We start from the raw sequence: 18,966 nt of genomic DNA on the forward strand, positions 1-18,966 counted from the left end.
TTTGATGTGTATTGAGAGGGGCGGCAAACTCAGGAATCGCCCTGGGCGGCAAAAGCTACACCACTGGCTAGAAGTGAATGAATATAAAAATATTTTGTTGTGTTGAGAATTATTTCTTGATCCAAAATCAAGATAAACGGTGTTTTGTGATTAACATGATTTTTCAAGTGCTGATTATCACATAATCTTTTAAATATTATTTATTTTGACTCCGTGTGTTATTTCGATATCAACATTAAAAATATCTACATATGAGCAAATTTTCTTTCTAAATCTCATTTTGCATAAAACTTCCAAGTGTTTCAATCTCGTTTAGACATTTCCATCATTACGTAGACCACAGTATCCCAAATAGTGTTCCGTGAAAAATTATCAAAATTAATATTAATATGAGACTGGAACGGTTTTAAATGCTGCGACTCTAAGGTAGTCCCGTCGTAGGAAAAATAATTTGGGGGAAAAAAAAAAAAAAAAAAAACAAACTCCAAAGTCGAGTCCCATTTTAGGATGCGGAAAAAAAAACATTTTTTTTTTTTTTTTTTTTAACTTAAAGTGCGGTAGCTTTCATTCGGAGACGGAAACTGTATTCCTCCTCACAAACCCACAAACTTGCGCTGAAAATAGTAATCGACAAACCCAACAGATGTTGCTAACTTATTTTCCCATTGTAATATCAAAACAGACAATCCCACGATTTTCATCTTTTTCTCTTTGTATATCCACATCCTTTCATTTTTTTTTTTTTTAATTTGACATGCCAAAACTTGAAAATGCTGACACGCACACACACACAAAAAAAGTGCCTTTATAAAATATACAAAAATTATTTCTTCAAGAATGAAACAGACAATAGAATTGCGTTTTTTTAGCAGCCTGTTGCTCTTTTTTGTCATTTCATTACCCATTATTGCAAATATTGTTTTGGTGTGTTCAATAGTATCGCATAATTGCATGATATCATTGTGTGTGTGTGTGTGTGTGTGTGTGTGTGTGTGTGTGTGTGTGTGTGTGTGTGTGTGTGTGTGTGTGTGTGTGTGTGTGTGTGTGTGTGTGTGTGTGTGTGTGTGTGTGTGTGTGTGTGTGTGTGTGTGTCCATCAGTTGATATAACATCGACGACGGTGCTTCTGCTTGAAGGATTATGATGAAGTTTATGGAGCAAGTTTTTGGAGCATCACCGTCATTGATAATAGGTTTGGATACGGAATTATGTAGAAAGCATCTACAGTTATAAGAATGAATGTAACAAATCCGTACAAGAATGCTAATGGATTGTTATGCACCAACTTTTGTAATAATCACACTGTGCTTGAAATTGGATAGTTGTATTAGTAGAACAGGGCTTCTTTGTCTTATGGTATGTCTGTTCATTAGATCTGGCAAGACGATGACCTCAGCATTAGTAAACCTGATGGTGTATGAGTTGGAATAAGGAACAGCATCAGAATCAGACTAAATTTCTTTTAACTGAATTACTATAAGACATGTAGTTAAGTGCACAGAATTGTGCTGTGTCGTTGTAAAAAGTCGCTCAAAACATTGCGCTGAAAAGAGTGTTGCTTAGTCAATATTATGTTAATTATGTCCTAGCTGTTTCTCCAGTAGTTGTCTTAAGGGAGTAGAAATCTCAGACACCTTGAAAAAAAGGTGTCGATCTAGAAATTATTTCATAATTTCTAGATCGACACCTTTATTTCAACCTGCACAATATTTTAATCACGAAAACATGTGATACATAATAACTGTTCTAGAAATAAGCTGGTTTTTAATAAAAATGAATATATTCCCATTCCATGAAGGGTTTTCCCTCAGAAACTACATCCAATTAAGTTATAAAATATGTGCTCTGGGCAACCTGTATTTCGAAGTTTTCGAAGAAAACCGAGATTCTGCTGAACACAGGTAAGAAACATCGTCCTATATAATCTTTTATTACTACAGTTCTTTATTCGTGTTGTTGCGCATACAGGGGCGGATTTAAATTTCAACGAATCCCCGAGATTATCCGTATAATTCCACTCCAAATTAAGGCGCGCGCGCACACACACACAACACAATCTGACTGACGATGTGCAAACTCATATTTATGGTATTGTGCAGTTCGAATCACTGACCAGACCGTATGGATTGCCTGTCAGGTAGGATGCAGTGGCTGGCAATACGAGACGTTGATCCCAGATTAGTTATTCATTATTTTTATCAAGTTTTCCCTTGCGGACTACTGAATATACGAGGACCATAACAGTCTTTGAAAGCTTCTAAAGGGGAAGGAAAAAAAAGTGGAATTTTTGTGGTCTTCTTTTAACAGCACCCTTCTTCATACATACCCTCTGTTTACTGTTTTCTTCGGCTGTCGGCATCCCTTTTTCTATCTTATGATTACAGGTAAACGATCGCTCTTCGGTCAACAAATCAAGCTTAGTTCAAACGTGTCGGCTCAGTGGACAAATACCGGCAGATGCGCTCGCCGATCGTAGTTGTCACGCCATTTCGTCCGTGGCGGACTTCGAGCGTGAAGGCCGAACAGAGCTGATAGCGAGGGTGTTGCGAGCGAGCGAGCGAACGAGAGACTATGTCGTTAAAGTTAATCCGAAGGTGTTTGAAGTATATACGTCACTACGGTCTTGCCGCCCTTTGCTACGTGGTTTATATAGACGTATACATGTAGACAGATTCCGTAAACTTCTTATGTCAACACAGATCCTCTAATGGCATTGCCACGGTTCGCAGTTGTTCCCGCCGTTCCCGAAATTCAAATGGAATCTAAAGAGAATTGGATAAAAGAGGACGGAATAAACTTGTAATTGGATTGTATTGCTGCTTACAGTGTAATGGTGGAGCGCGGCAGGGTTGCTACCGTTTTACCATGTCGAATCTGAAACAGATGGTAAAGATATGTAGTTTGTTCTTCGTAGGAATCAAAATAACTACGCAGTTTTTTGTTTTACTACCGACATCAACTATTTTAATTGTCACTGTTTTCATAAATGCTGTTGATCGATGTGTAATGAAACTAACAGATGCTTTTCGTAGGGTTGTCGGTAGTGGTGACGATATTCGGTTAGAAAGACATGGATTCAATATTTGTCATAATACAAGAGATTTTCAACTTAAGGTGGGTTTTGTCGACCTCGAATATGAAGGGAGAAGGATTGGTCTTTCATCCCGCAAAATGACAAACCCATAAAACATTTCCCATTAGCAAACATGATGTATTGACCTCATCGCCTTAGTTGCTTTGACGTAATCCAAGCGGAGGTTTTCAAAAAAGAAAAAAATATATAATATGAGAGAGAGAAAAATTTTTCCCTGCATTTTCGTGGGTTTCTAAGCCTTAACTGACATTTTATTATTTCAATATGGAATACACAAGTTTCTTGTGGATGGAATAAGAAAGAAATACACTGTGGAATTGAGATAAATCTCGCATACTTCTGTGTTTCTGTTTCTAAAAGTGCTGTGTTAATAGAATCATGGTTCGACTAAAGAACTTTCAATATTCTTAATTCGACAAAGTACATATATTATCCGTTCGGCCTTCCGAACAGACTTATCAGTTTCAAAGGTTCTGAACTTTGTTCTGTTTTGACTGAAAACTACTTCTTATTTTTATGCGTCACATAATAGTCCGTTAGCACTTATTTAGGAGCTTTCTCTGTTCACTTTCTGTATGTACTCATCAGTGCCGTTTTGAAGTCAATGGACATTTGAAAATTATAATTAAATGTGTCATTACGTTGAAATAAATTTTTTGAGCCTAAATTGAGCAGAATGATGCGAAATTTTATACTATCATACTGTTTGGTAAATTCCTGATAACTGGAATAGGTTTATAAATAGGTTATGACGCTTCCAGTGAAGATATCAAAAAGAGGATCAAAGTAAGACATTACAGTTTGTGTGCGCGTGTGTCTGCGTTCTCACGTGAATACGTGAAGTTAATCACTCGATGTACGACTGCATCTTCCTTAATTGAGGCCTGAAGTATCCTGAGAAAATTCTCTGTTTTGTCTCTCTGAACAGGGGGGTTCTGGATCTTCCTATCCTTAAGGCTTCCGTGGGTTCATATTTCCGTGTTTGGCGAATACTACGTGCAAGTTTTTTTAATAAATTAATATTTAATTATTAAGTTTCCTACAACATTTTCGTGTACTTACAAACTTTATTTTACGTAAATAATGATTATTTTTTAATTATAAATTAAGCGATACCTCTGACGCCTTTTATTTCCCAAAAGGGAGTAAGCGGAACTCTATTAGCCCCGACGTTTCGAAATTAAGGTTGTCGTCACCGTCCTTAGCCATAACCCGTAGTTGAGTTCATGGCTACCAACGATTTATAGCTGTTACGATGAAAAGAATATGATAGTAAAATGCTGCCATCTGTTAGTAATCCAAAAACGTATTATTGTTGAAAATAGTGTTTTATTTATTTAAATTTTTTTTTTAAGTGCAGGATAAAAAATCCGAATTTTAGGAAGGAGAAAATCCTACTTGTTAACCAAAGATTAATCAACTGGAGAACCAACTGAAAAAAAAAAAAAAAAAAGTAAGTTTCAACCATCCTCAACTTCAGTCATCTTCAACCAGCAGCTAGAAATAACAGTACTGCTATGTGCTGTTTTCGTTTCATGTACACTATCTATACTATGGATAGGTCTGCCTTTAATTAAGCTTTGGATATAAGGCGAAAATTACAATACAGCGGATATATATCTTTGTAACAATACACCACTGTGCATGGGAGCATTTGATGTGATGCGTTGATGAATGAGAAGTAGTAAAACTATGTATCTGTTCAAATAGATACTGTCCATTTGGCGAATTGTATATAACAGCAATATACTTCTATTTTAAGAGTTTCCGCGCTGCTTATTTCCTTTATTTAAAATAATTTGTTCATACGCTCGCTTTGTCGGCAACTTTAACCATGTCATTATCTGAGAAAACGGTGTTTGCTGAGAACTCCAGACACACACGTGCTGTTAATTGCTGTCATCACTATTACACTTCTCTCATCACCCCTATCAGCATATAAAAGGGAGTGAGTCTACAAAATAACATCCGAGGATCTAGTTACTTTAACACTGCCATTGACCTGGACTCTCATAGATCAACAAAGGCAGTTGATTTTGCCGCTGGCGTCTTTTCTTATTTTTCTTACCTACTCTTTCCTTCTACTTGATTTAAACCATAATATCAGAGTAAAATGGGGAGGGAACAGAGTAGCATTATGACGTGAGATGAGCAAAGCAGTGATAGCTATGTGACATATTGTGTAAACAATTAGCTATAATACCCTGTACTCGTTATCCATGTTCGTGTAACAGTATATGCGAAAAAGGAACATCATCTCACTTTGTGTATATACACAGTTCGCCTTATTGCGTGCGACAGTCATTTAAGCGAGGCTTATAAGCAGCTAGCTACCTTAACACAGCTATTGCAACAAGTAATTAACTTAGATCGAACCTATCATAGCATACAAGTAAGTCAGTAGAGTTATAAACATGGAAAAGTTAGAACTGTAGATCTATGTGGAGTTTACGTGTTTCAGAGAATTTGTTACGTTTCCTTACTGTTATTTTTAAGTTTCTCTAATTAACAGACTAATTTTCATTCGTTGTTCGCGCTAACTGTTTGTTTTTTAGAGATTAAGACGGATATGACTTCATGTTTCTGTGAAAATAAATAAGATATGCGACTACTTACGTAGTGAAAAACGAATTAGGCAATAGTAGTGACATTTTCACAACTAATTACAGCGTTTTTCTCAACCACGTAGCTGTCCATTTAGAATGCTGTATGTATAGTATTTCAGCTTCCATTCTTGGCATTGTTCTGTTCACCTACATAAAGTACATTTTAAAAATTAAGTTAACAAGCACGCCTACGTAAAAAACAAAACAAATCTACCTGACTATTGCAACAAGTAATTAACTTAGTGTAAACCTATCAAAGTGTAGTAAGCCAGCAGAATGATAAAAATGCCCTCATCTGAAATGTAGATCTGCATGCAGTTTCATCCTACATATGAGTGTATAACAAAGCCACCTTGGAACCCATCGCTTTTTTTTTTTTTCAGTCATCAAAGATTATGTATTTTAAACCACCGTGGCTTGTAATCAGGACTAAAAGAAATCAGAGTTTATTAGAGAAATCTGTGCACTAAATCATGCAATGCTGGAGCCTTTAAGAAGAATGTATATATATATCTCAAGAAAGATCTTCAATAAATGCGCTTTTTTATATATATATAGAGAGAGAATAATTGGAGGCACTGGAAACTCACGTTAGGTTTCTTGTTGTAGTTCAAAAGCCGTAATAAACATTGCTTAAATATGACATGTTTAATTGCCAAAATTTGTCCAAAAATACATAGATTTTTTACTTTTTTTGTGTGTGTATAGCTAAGTTTCTATTTATACCAGGAAAAAAAAAAAAAAATCCAGACTATTAATTTACTGTGCTACATCCACACTCTGTGAACCAGTTACGATGTTCATTGCCAGTGTAGTCTGCATCATTGTACAGACTTACCTGTGATCAAGTACATAGCATCATTCTTTAATGTGGAAAATATGAAATTAACAAATACCATTAGTTTGTAGGAAATTTCCTATATTAGGTTGAATTTATCATTATTTGCTGCCCTCTGGTGGGAATAAAGCCATGAAAAAATTCATACCTTATTAAATATAATTTACGTAAATTTTTACTGCTGACATCATTTCGACAAAATCTTTTAAGATTTTGTACAAAACTTCACCGAATAATAAATAAATAAATAATTGCAACCATGTTGGACAATAGTGTAATATATTTAGTAATTTTGGCTTTTTTTTTTTTTTTTTTTTTTTCACTCATATGTGTATTGAATGCAAACAAATCTAGGAAGATGTTGATGAGATTTCTCCTTTTTTCTATTTCAGAAAAGCGGCGCATCTCCATGTGCGTTGGATGCGGATCTCAGATCCATGATCAGTACATCCTCCGGGTGTCCCCAGATCTGGAGTGGCACGCGGCATGTCTCAAATGTGCGGACTGTCATCAATTCCTGGATGAAACTTGTACGTGCTTCGTCCGAGAAGGGAAAACCTACTGTAAAAGAGATTATGTCAGGTAAGAGATGAATTATAAAGAGTCGTTGCCAGGCAGAAGACTATAATTTAATCTTCTCGTATTATTTATGAATTCTCAAGTTCACTCCACAAATATAAAACTGAAAAGCTGTTAGTGAGGAATGAGAGTACGTTAGATATTAGGCTTGTGACGTCTACTCATTTATGAGCGCCACCTATCAGTTATATCTGCTGTTAGTTATTACTAGAGTAATAGGCTTAGCAAAACTGATGGAATTTATAGTAACTACGTCGAAAATATTATGATCCAGTAACGTTCCTGCATATTTAAGTAGAATTTAATAACTACTGTAGTAGTTTTTGTTCGGAGTCTGCCTTGAATATCAGTTGAAAGATGATCTTCACGTATTTAATTTAGTTTTCCATTTTTTTTTTATTTCATAAAGGAGAAATAATGCATTGCATGGAAGATATCGTTGTATAGCAAAATTTTTCTTAAAATATGGAAGATGAATGTGAGAGTCATTAAGATTGATGGAGGTATATGCTATTGAACACAATAACGCGAAAAAAAAAAATAGAATTGATATTTAGTAGATTTCCATTCCGTATATTAATCATTGAAATGTTAGTTTGTATTGCTTCGTCTTTAAGACAAGCAATACAAACCAACTTTATTAGAGAAAATTTTCTGTTGAAGATTTTCTCTAATTCCGAAATTGTCTTGGCTTTAATGAACTGATGGAATGTGACTAGTGGACAGCTAGATCATCAAAGACTACACTCGCCTCTTGCTTGATCACCTGCAATGTTGTTTGTTCTTAAAGAATTATTGATTTTAGAATTGTAGAGAACCATATTTAAAATTTCTTCTGTGAATGTTCAAAGCAATGCCCATCATAAAAGAATGGCCAGCATCGCAAATGGTGGTAATCATTCTTTTCATATGGGATACATTAACATTTGTCAGAAAGCATCTAGGTGGAGTTTTCTCTTGACATTAACTAAATAAATTATTTTAGTTTTGATAACCTACTGCTTTGTTATTTTAGCTGTCCATTACCATTAGTTGCATTTTGAGACATAGCTAACGAAAAATAGTAATAGAACGTTAAGCTACCTCCTTATCCGTTGATCCATAAGGAGGTAGCTTTGTGTGAGGGAGGAGAAAGAGAGAGAGAGAGAGAGAGAATTTCATCGTCTGTAACATGATTTTTGCTGGCAGTCAAGTCATTTAGTATCAGATAAAAATAGTTAGCGCGTGTTAGAATGTTAAGAAATACAGAGTACAAATATACCGTTACCCTTAACCAATCTTGTTAACTGTTAACCTAACTCTAAACCAATCATGGTATAAGAGCTATTGATTTTGAAGTTTCTTGTAGCCCCTATCATTTAGCTAATACCAAATGAAAAAATTTCCACCACTGATAGAATCATACGCATTTGGCGGCAAGTAGACACAATCTCCGCATTGCATCTACGGTCAAAACTCCCCATTCACTACTGTGGGTTCAAATTCCATTATTTGAAAATCCATTAGGTGGTTGTTTATATATACACGTGTACACCTCTTGGAAAAAAATCAACGGACACCCCTATCGGCAAAGTGCATCATTCCATGTAACGAGTCACGTGCTTGTAGCCGGTATAAATTGAAGGAATATGATGCACCCAATTCAGTGCGAATGTGTCCGAGTGAAATGGCTGCAAGAAGGGAACTGACGAAGTTTAAAAGAAGCGTTGTGATAAGATGCATATTGCTGACCTATCTCTTCGGCAAATTGTTGAAAAACTGAGCCATCCCAGTTCAACAAGCAGTGATACCATGCTGAGATGGAAGCGCAGGGAATCAACTGCTAGTGCTACCCGAAGTGGACAACCCACCACACTCACCAAACGTGACAGTACCGGGCTACGAAGGACGATATGAAAAACCGCCATTCTTCATCCGATACGTTGAATGCGGAGTTCTGGGCATCGACTGGAACACGAATCTGCACAAAAACATCCAGAACCGAGGCTCGACAACTTGAGTTGTCCACGGTAAGACCACACAATGCAAATTTATTCGAACCAACATGCAGCGCCGTCTTTAGTGGCGCAATGAGCGTATACAGTGGAAAGTGGAAGCTTGGTATATGGCACGCTTGTGGAAAATATGGGGAGCTGTGTTATGAAGCGTCGAATCACCCCACCCTCTATCGAGCATATTGACGTGTGTGTGGATGTGGAAAAAACTCGGTGAACGTCTCTTACCAGAATGCGTAATTCCAACTATAAAATTCGAAGATGGTGATGTGATTATGTTCCAGCTTTTCTTGGTTTGGCTATAGACCTTTGTTTGCGGTGCCACGAATATTGAACTCCTAGAGGTATCTGAACATTCTTCACAATGCAATTCTGAAGAAATGTGGCATTTGTACGGAACTAACCCTTGCTTCTTTCAGTGTCATAAGGCTGCTGATGTAACTAAGTGGTTTGCAGACCTGAACGCCACAACACTTGACTCGCCTCCACGGAGCCCTGATCTTAACCCTATTGAAATTCTATAGGATGAACTGGATCGTCGGGAGGCCAAGGAACATCCGCTCCATAACAGTCTAGCGCCTCATTACATGCCAGTACAGGAAGAATGGTCCAAAATTCCCATTGATTACCAATGGAAATCAGATGCCATATAATCATGGCGCCATAGCGCCCGCTTTAATAAAATGTTGGACCTCCTTTCGCTGCGATTACTGCAGCAATCCTATGCGGAAAACTTTCCAGAAGAGATGGATGGAACGCATATATTGGCGAGTGCATTCATTTGCTATAGGGATATAGTTTGTTAACCGTAATTAATTACGTGATGAGCTTTATTCATTGAACTATCACAGCCAAGTGATGTGTCTTCATAAAATCTTATTGATAGCGCCAAAAGGCAGCAAATGTCAACTATTTTGGTCATTTATTTGTGCGATGAAAAAAAAAAGGTTTTTCATATCCCAGATGGGATTTGAACCCAGGTTTTCCCACAAAAGCTTTCATTACGGACTAAACTACTCAAGATATCAGCCCCGTATACAAGACACCAGTTCACGTAGCACACTAGTTTCAGGTGCGGGTAGTATGTTGAATAATTGCAATACTTGTTTAAAGTAAAAGGTTGTGTTGTGTTAGTTTCTTTTGCTTATTCCACCAGTTACTTTTGAGAGACAAAGTTTTCAGCAAACTGTACTGCTTTTAGTAAAGGAGTTTGTTTTTGTGTTGCCCGTGTGTATGGCTGTAGCCTATTGTCTTACATCTGCACGAAACACACCTGGTAATATCTGCCCGTTTTGTGTGCCAGGTTTAAGTTCCCCCTAAACCACTAAATGAAATGATGGGGTGAAGTAGAAACACCTGAAAAATGCAGTTCCCCTCCCCTTACGCTTCTGTGCCATTCTTCGAGACTTAAAATTTTAATCGACCTTCGCTAATCCTGTGGCTTACCGGTACGAAGTGGGTCGCGGAGTTAATTATAGCAGGGATCCTGCAGGGAGCGATGTAGGCCAGTGACAACAGGTGTTCAAATAGCCAAATAACGGTTTTGAAAGTAAGAAGTGGGCAAGTAACATTCTTACAAAGAGGGGATTAATTACTTTTGTGGGTTTCTTGGAAGAGGTTTAACCGATGAATCTCAGATTTGTTAGCAATGTTTTTCTAGTTTTTTCTTTCTCATAAACTTCTTAAACAGACCACACTGAACTTAAGAGTTTAGTACTGCATAATATACCTAACATATATCACCCTATCCCAGCTTTAAAATTATTTAGTGAAAGAAAGTTTATTATTATTTTTTAACACTACTATGACTTAGAAAAGTTTTAGTTTCACAAGTTGTTCCTAAAGCGTATTCAGTATCGGTACCACGGATAGGTAGAAAGTTGACGGCATAGATAAAACTTAATCATTGGATTTGAGAGCTTGCGGATTACTCTTAGAAATACAGAACAACTATAGCACGGTGATAAAGGGAATGAACAAAAAAAACACTTTAATCTGTGTTTGAGTTGAATTGCGAAGAAATGATGACTGGCTTCCGCACGTGTTTTAACAGATTTAGAAGAAAGGGTGTCGTGTCCGGTGCTGGAGGGGTGAAATACCGATGCTATTTCTGTTCAACAGTTATGGAAATATCTGAAGCAACTGCACGTAGTAGAAACATCTGTGAGAAAGAAAATCACGTGATCTCTTCTGTACCGAGTCTACGATTTTTGGTACGAAACATTATCAAAAATCTAAGTAGTATTCAATGTTTGAGGATAGTTGTATAGACGTAGTAGCTGTTCACAAATAATGAAACACCCGAAACAAGGGGGAGAAAAAAACTCGATTTATTGAATGATGAGAAGCCAATATTTCTAATATGTTTGTCTTGAGAAAGAGTAGCAGTTAGAATTATTATTCCAATGTTGTCATTGATATCGTGCTAAATGCCTTTCACGAAATGTACAAGTATCGATTAGGCTTGTTTTTGTCTTCTCCAGTAAGCGTATTCATGCATAATGTAATAAACTATTTATAGTACGTATGCAACAAATGGATCCAAGGTTTGTTTGTTCTTACAAGGAATGGCATCGCTCTCCGAAATTGCATTGTAACACTGGATAAGCATTATTTTTACACAACACCAATTCCATTGTGTATGGAAGAAGTGTTAACAAAAGATTTGTCATGTGATGACAGCAATGGTCATCCAAAAACAACGAAAGGAAGATGAAGAATAGCACAACCATTGAAGGGTTATTTTGATTAGTGCTTAGGTGATTAAATTTCAGTCTTCACTCCATTTCACTATTCTTCTTGTCTTCCGTAGGTCCCTCATGGATAAGAGCCTTTCACGCTTCTCTGTCCAAAGCAAGTTCCTTCATATGCTAACAGCTTTGAAAGCCCAATAGGGTCGGTTCTAAGGGCTTTATACCATGTTAACTTCGGTCTTTCCGTGGGTCTTGTACTCTCCATTGTGCCTTTTAATACAAGGCGAGGAAGTCTCTTCTGTTCCATTCGCACATTGTGGCCAAATCGACGGAGTTGATGCTTTTTAACTGTACTAAGAGTTAGGGATATTCAAATCATTAATTCCAACTTCGCTAATATGACGGTTAAAAGTACTGTAATGTAAAAACAATAACTTTACATTTGCCTTATGATTATCTTTTGCATAGCGATACGATAATTCCATCACCACAAATGATTCCCATGTCTGGCTATTCTTGTTGCTTTCTGATTTCCTTGGCTTACCATATTTTGTTTTCAGTTTGAATATTTGAAAAAAAAAAAAAAATTACCTCCATAACTTGCAATAGAATCCATACTGTTTTGTACCTCGCTGTTATATTATCAAGAACCGATTGGTCACAGTTAAAATGGATTCGGGAACGAATTTGCTAGAACACCAGTCTAAGAAAGAGACAGTTTTCTTGAGAGAGAGAGAGAGAGAGAGAGAGAGAGAGAGAGAGAGAGAGAGAGAGAGAGAGAGAGAGAGATGCGCAATGTAAATAAACAAAGCCTGTTCCTTGACCTTGGGGACACAGTTTTGAGGCCGACCATGAAAACGCGCCAAACACGAAAGGTCAGGTTTCGTGTCTTGATAGAGACCTACTTTCTAACTATATATCAAACATTATGGTCACATAAAAACTTCACTTTAAGGACATTTATATCTTGTAGTATTGGGTAACTATTTTCTGTTTATTTACTCCTTAAATGCCCACCTATGTGATGACCTTATAAGGATCAAATAAGATAATTCCATCACGAATTCGATATTATTCTGTATGAATTTCGTATATTCAGAAATATTCGAGGCGTAAGTAAAGACTATAAATAAATATTTCATTCAGCATTTTGAACTAACGTTTCTTTTAAAAAATCATGCACCCGCAAAATTTTCTGATGCTTTTGTGTTGGTATAGGAATACTCAGAGACGTAGTATGTAGACGTAAATATAGTAAGATGGAATATGGTAGATAGGGCTTTTTTTCTTTGAGATTAAAGTAGTCTAGTATTGTTGGGCCAGTATGTTATTCAGTGATGAAATATTAGACCGGATTGTACGGTTAGCATTTTAATGTGGATTGCCAAGATTAATTTAACTGTACTTTCGTCATCTGTGAAATAAAGAACTAAGAGAAATGATACGATGGTGTCTCTGCCCTATCCCTGACCTTGCAATCCTTAAAGGAATTCTGAATGTACTGGAAAAAGTTAAAACCTTCACAGCTCATGGATCTGAAATCGAAGAAGCCATTCTAACAGAGAGCCTTTTTGCGATAAAGATCAGTAAGGCAGCAGCCCGAAGAACTCCTGGAGCATTTGTTGAGTCAAACATTCCACTCCATCATGCTGGTTTGATTTTCTTGATACAGGAAAAACGTTTTAAATTCTGACTAAGACACTTTAGTAACAATCTACACCCACTCACATTACTTTAAAAAAATCTTTTTAAAATGAATGGGGGGGGGGAAGGAATCTGAAGAGCTGATCAATATTAAAAGGCAAAAAAGTAAGACGTCAACTTTATCAGCACTATAAAAACAAAGAAATACGTCTTCTAGTTTGATATTTTTAATATCATTTTAGGAAAATAAGTGAAGTAACAAAAAATCTTGAAATGTGCATCTAAGATTATGAAAATGTAATTTTTTTTCACGTATCGACTTCATTACTCGCGCTATGTTGAGAACAATTACAAAGGTTATTTTTTAAGTTTTTAGACTTGCAGTGATAAAGATTTCCAATTAGACACATTTCAACGATGTATGATATCTGAACACGATGATGTACCAAGCATTCATTCATCTATTCAAGAACTTGATGGCGCTATAATTAGGATAATTGCATCAATTAAATATTGGACTATTTTAGAGTGAACTAATCATTCCTGTATTACATTAATATCTGTAATCTTGTGACATGCCTTACCCATGAAAATGGATTGAAAAAAAAAAATTATCTTTTTTTTTTTTTTTTTTTTGCTTGTGTTTTTATTCTAACAAGATGTTGGGCAATTAAAACTGACAATATTCAAATCAAATACGAAATGTCAGTTTGAAGCCTTTGCTAAACCAAAAATTTAGTACTCAAAGAAAAGAAGCCTATTAATGGTTGAATTCCTTCCTCCCATATACGAAATTCATCTATTGAGAAACATTTTTTTTTTTTTTTTAAATTTATTTCTGTTTAGTCGGTAGTGTCTATTTCGCAGCTGTAAATTTCCTATTTAAAAATATACATTTTGAAATTGTAATTAAATATTAAATTCGTTTCATTTCGCTTTTTGATTAGTGTTGCATGTTATATCAATGGATTCATTTCTGGAGTCCACATTACACAGATACAGTACCTGGAAACTTTATTTTGTATATACGCGTATTCTTTTTCCGATTTGCCTGTTTTTGTTCTTTACTACTATCGAATTTAGAAGATGTAGTTAGAATATTAATGGATTATTTTAAGTTGTTGGTCAAAGCTAGTAAAGATGTGTCACGGATAGCATTCTACGATCGTGTGAAACCGTAGCAAAATCAGTGTTTTCAGCCCCTTTAAATAAACAAGAAGAAAAGGAAAAGAAAATCATATCTGTGCACAGTCTCTAAAGGGAATAATAGCATAGCATTTTCACTCTCTTAGATTATCTGACATCTTTGAGGCGAAGATATTTTGAACCAGAGGAATGTGTTCTTAGTGACACACGGAGATTTCAGCGGAAAGATCCTTTATTTCAATATACTACAGCAATATTGTGATTCGCTATACACAAGTCAAGGCTAAACTTCATAAAAGAACGAAAATACTATAGAGACATCTAAACAGAAAAAAGAAACTGTAAATGTAACTAAAAAAAAAAAAAATTGAATGTATTAATGCAGAACTTTGCACTGTTTCGATTATAAAGAAATCCCAACGAAATATTCCTCTATGAATAATGATGTGTCCAGAGAAAGACCCTCAGTTTGATTTAGTTTTGTTTCCTTGTTTCTACCAAAGAGGGACATTATTACGAGTGAAGACTGTCGTTTCTCTAGCAAAGGAGTAGCATAGAGTGGGTTAGTGGCAAAGGTCACCGAATCAAAATAATTCATTGGCATGTATGCAAAAAATATGTCTTTCCTACTTCTGATAACTGGTGGCAGCATAAAATAGAGACTGTATTGGAAAACGAAACAGCAAAATTTCTCTGGGACTTTCGAATACAAACTGATCGGCATTTGGAACACAATAGACCTGACATCACAATTATCGAACATCAATAGATTTGGATTATTGATATCGCAGTACCCAGTGATAATATTGAACCAGAGGAATTTCGGGTTCAATGACTAAATACCGAGATCTGGCAATCGAAGTTGGCCGACTGTGGCTTAAACACACCAAAATCATCCCAATAGTTATCGGTGCACTTTTAAAGAAGCTATTCAACTATTTACAGCAATTAAACATCAACGAAGTGACCTCATATGACCTACAAAACCAGCATTACTTGGAATAGTCCATATTTTACGACGCTACCTGACGAACTATTCTTAGATTCTTTGCTCTGTATCACCAGTCAACTTGTTGTTTAAATGATATCTTGTTTTGACTGTGTATCAAATATGTGAATATAATAATAATAACTTTGGCGAGTATTTTTCAGTTTTGATAAGATATGTAGCGAAACCAGGTGGGAGAAAAATATCTTAATCATAATCATTTTTTTATGTAAAAATTTATATTGAAATTCAAACAGCTATTTTATAACTAACTGATATTCAATATGACACAGTCAAATTGATAGTGGCAGTTTGTATTGAACTTTATGAAATAATGTTCATGAAATGTTCAGGTTAATGAAAGTTTAAACTAATACTGTATTATCTGTGAATGCCGACAAGGTACGATTCTGAAAAGGATATTATGAATTGATAATGAGCGTAGAGCTGAGATAAAGCTTTTAGGTGTCGTGGACAAAACCTGAAATTTATTGTACAACTTCCACTTGGGAAGCGAAGGTAGCATCAAGTTGTAAGGGAGTTTGGTATCGATTAAAAGGATGCTTACATTTCTTAGTCGATCATCTTCAATGGAGTATTTTATTTTATTTTATTTTGTGCAAGATAGAAGAGTCAGAAAAACGCGTGATGCAATTCCCATATTTCAAACATTCCGAAAGTGTGATATCGTTGCATAAGTGCCACGACGCTAAACTCCCCTTCATTGCGAGTTACGGAGCTCGGCTGGCCCAGCAAGGAAATTCTATGAAATTTCATATCTGAAGTGCTCAAGGAGTATACCAAATTCTTGTTGCGGATGGGATGAAAAATGTTAGCGAAGGCTGCCAATTGTTATTCGAATGACTAACAAACCATCCTTTTGTAATAGTTCGGGCAACTCTCTTCGCTAGACCGCAAATCGACATATAAAAGATGTGCATAAGTCTATCCAACGAAATATTTAATTCTTTAACTTTATGCATCCAATATACAACGGAGGAGAACATTTTGCGTTATTAAAAAGATTGTTATAATAGTTGTTAATAGTTAAATGTGCCACATTGCATATTTAGGCAATTCGCTTGCCTAAATTTCATTGTCGCACTCAATGAATATGTTAATGAAGTTTGTCACTATGGTATTGGAACATCATACCACGGTAATATGACAAATCCTTGAAAAAAAGAACATATGAACCTGCTTTTCTTGCCTATCAATTCCAAAGATCAGAAACAACATGAATATTTTAAGAACATGCTTGGTTGGGCCAATTCAAATTGAAGTGTTTCTAGACTAAACTTGCGACTCTTCCAACCCATAGTAAATGTGGGATCAACCAGTACAACAATATCTACTGCACTTGCCTTAAGTTTTCCTGTTTAGAAAGGTAAATAAATCCCCAGGCTCATGGATCATGTGATTTTTTTTTTTTCAGAATGAATGTTTACTACTATTCTTAGTTTATTTCCTGATCTGTGATTTTGTGATTTAAATTTCAAGTTGAATTAATTCAAATAGGACTTTTGTCTCTTAGTAAGAAATTTCCTATCCCGTATGTTTAAACTTTTGAAGCTAACAGCATGAGAACTAGCTGTTTTTATGTTAGTGTCTTCTAACTTTAATGTTTCCATGACAATTGATCCCATCAGTGGATTCTACTGGTGTTGTTTTGGTCTCCCTGGAGGACGATGGCAACATTTTAGTCATATAGAAAACACTTCAGCCCTCCATCCCCAAATTAGGAAGCGTTCTTATATATATTATTGATCATTCTACCATTTTTTTTTTTTTTTACATTTCACATCCGTAGACGCCGTATGGTCACGTGGTTTTGGCAATGATGTCTTCTGCTAGAATAAGTGGTAGGGTCGCAGATTCCCTTTCCACACAAAGTATGTAGGAAAATCACCAACATCCATTTCCACGGCGGGATTCGAACCCGCTGCCTCTTGGCTGGAGAGAGGATACGCTAACCACTGGGACAACTTTTTTTTTTTCATCATTTTAATTTTTTTATTCCATTATTGTTATGTCGATAAAGAATGCCTAAAAATGTAATTTATGTAAATGAATGCAATCTCTTCATTGAGTGAACAAATAAAATTTAGGTCAATATAAAAATTCGTCTCAGACAGTGAATACATTCACATGCATTTAAAAACAAACCCATATATACAATATATGTATTTTTATCAAAAGGAAGGGGAAGTATTCCTTTACTAATTCCTTTCCAGCAGTCTTAACAATTAATCATATAACAAAGTTCTTCAGGCTCGGTTACTGAACACATTATGGCAAACTATCTTCATTGTGTCTCTATAGCAAATTGATATCAGTTTTGCAGGAGTTGAAATGGTTCAAGAAGTTAAAAATTTGGCCTGGGAAATTTCCAGAAAGTGTTCTATCTTACCACTATAGTCACCATGAAATATCATTTGACACCAACTTCATTTCTTTCTTCACTAAAATGCAGAATTGGAAGAAGCACAAAGTTCAGATGCAAAGCTATATTGAAAACAATGCTTACTACTAAAAGCCACCTCTGGAAGTGCGAAATATAGCTAGTGATAGCACCAGATCGGCTGGATGTCTTGTGATTATTTTGTTCTTTTGTTTGTAGATGGAGAGATAAAATGCTGCTATTAGAAGAACAAAAAAGCTTTTTTTCATCAGATGCTCTCTCCCATGGTATACATCTGGACTTCGCAGCTGAAGGTGGCCAACACCGTAGAATCTGGTGCCAGTTAGAGGGTGAACCTACAATGATAGACTGCATATCTTCTCCACAAATTGAACCTGCTCTGCTGGGTGATCGACTTTCCTGTGAAGATCCACAAACTGAAGGAGGTGGAGTTAATACACCATTTGAAGATACATTTGTCTGCATAGTCTCTAATGACCAATAACCTCCTGCAACCCATGCTGTATGTGTAGCATATGTGGGAGTAAAACGAATAGGTCGAACTATTGGCTGAGGCAAATGAACTGGAGTTTTGCAATTAACTATAGGATAATGGCCATGTTGATTAAATGAATGTTTTTTTGGTGTTGATATATAAACTTCTTGAAGGCTCCTGTCAAGTCGGGATAGAGGATCAGGATAATTTGGGGAATGAATTTTCTGTTGTGGGAGGCTATCATACTGGTGAAAATAATTATTTGAAAAACCGGATTTCTGCAGATTTCTAGGACTTGGTTTTGTAGGTGTATTTTGATGAGAAAACTTTCTGAAAAATTTATGAGGTAGTGCATTTCACCTAAGCATCTGTCTCATGGCAGTAGCCACCGAAAGTATTAAAATATCAAATACAAGCACAGGACGTAACAGGATAAAATTCATATTAGAAAACCAATCCGATGTTAATGATGAATATGCTCCTTGAAG

General features: G+C 35.9%; 1 protein-coding gene across 6 annotated transcripts in view; it reads left to right on the forward strand.

The window, feature by feature from the left end:
• The window catches only part of tup (LIM1_Isl and LIM2_Isl domain-containing protein tup), a 194,652-nt gene that overhangs the window by 78,316 nt on the left and 97,370 nt on the right, over nt 1-18,966 (forward strand). For all 6 annotated transcript variants that reach the window (XM_090406189.1, XM_090406190.1, XM_090406192.1 and 3 more), the window contains exon 2: nt 6,930-7,119. In XM_090406189.1, coding sequence (XP_090262315.1) covers nt 6,930-7,119 — 190 coding nt within the window. The remainder of the gene's footprint in view (nt 1-6,929; nt 7,120-18,966) is intronic.

This window comes from Typopeltis vanoorti, chromosome 16 (genome assembly GCF_054136105.1).
Source record: "Typopeltis vanoorti isolate ZY-2024b chromosome 16, IOZ_Tvanoo_1.0, whole genome shotgun sequence".
NCBI lineage: Eukaryota > Metazoa > Arthropoda > Arachnida > Uropygi > Thelyphonidae > Typopeltis > Typopeltis vanoorti.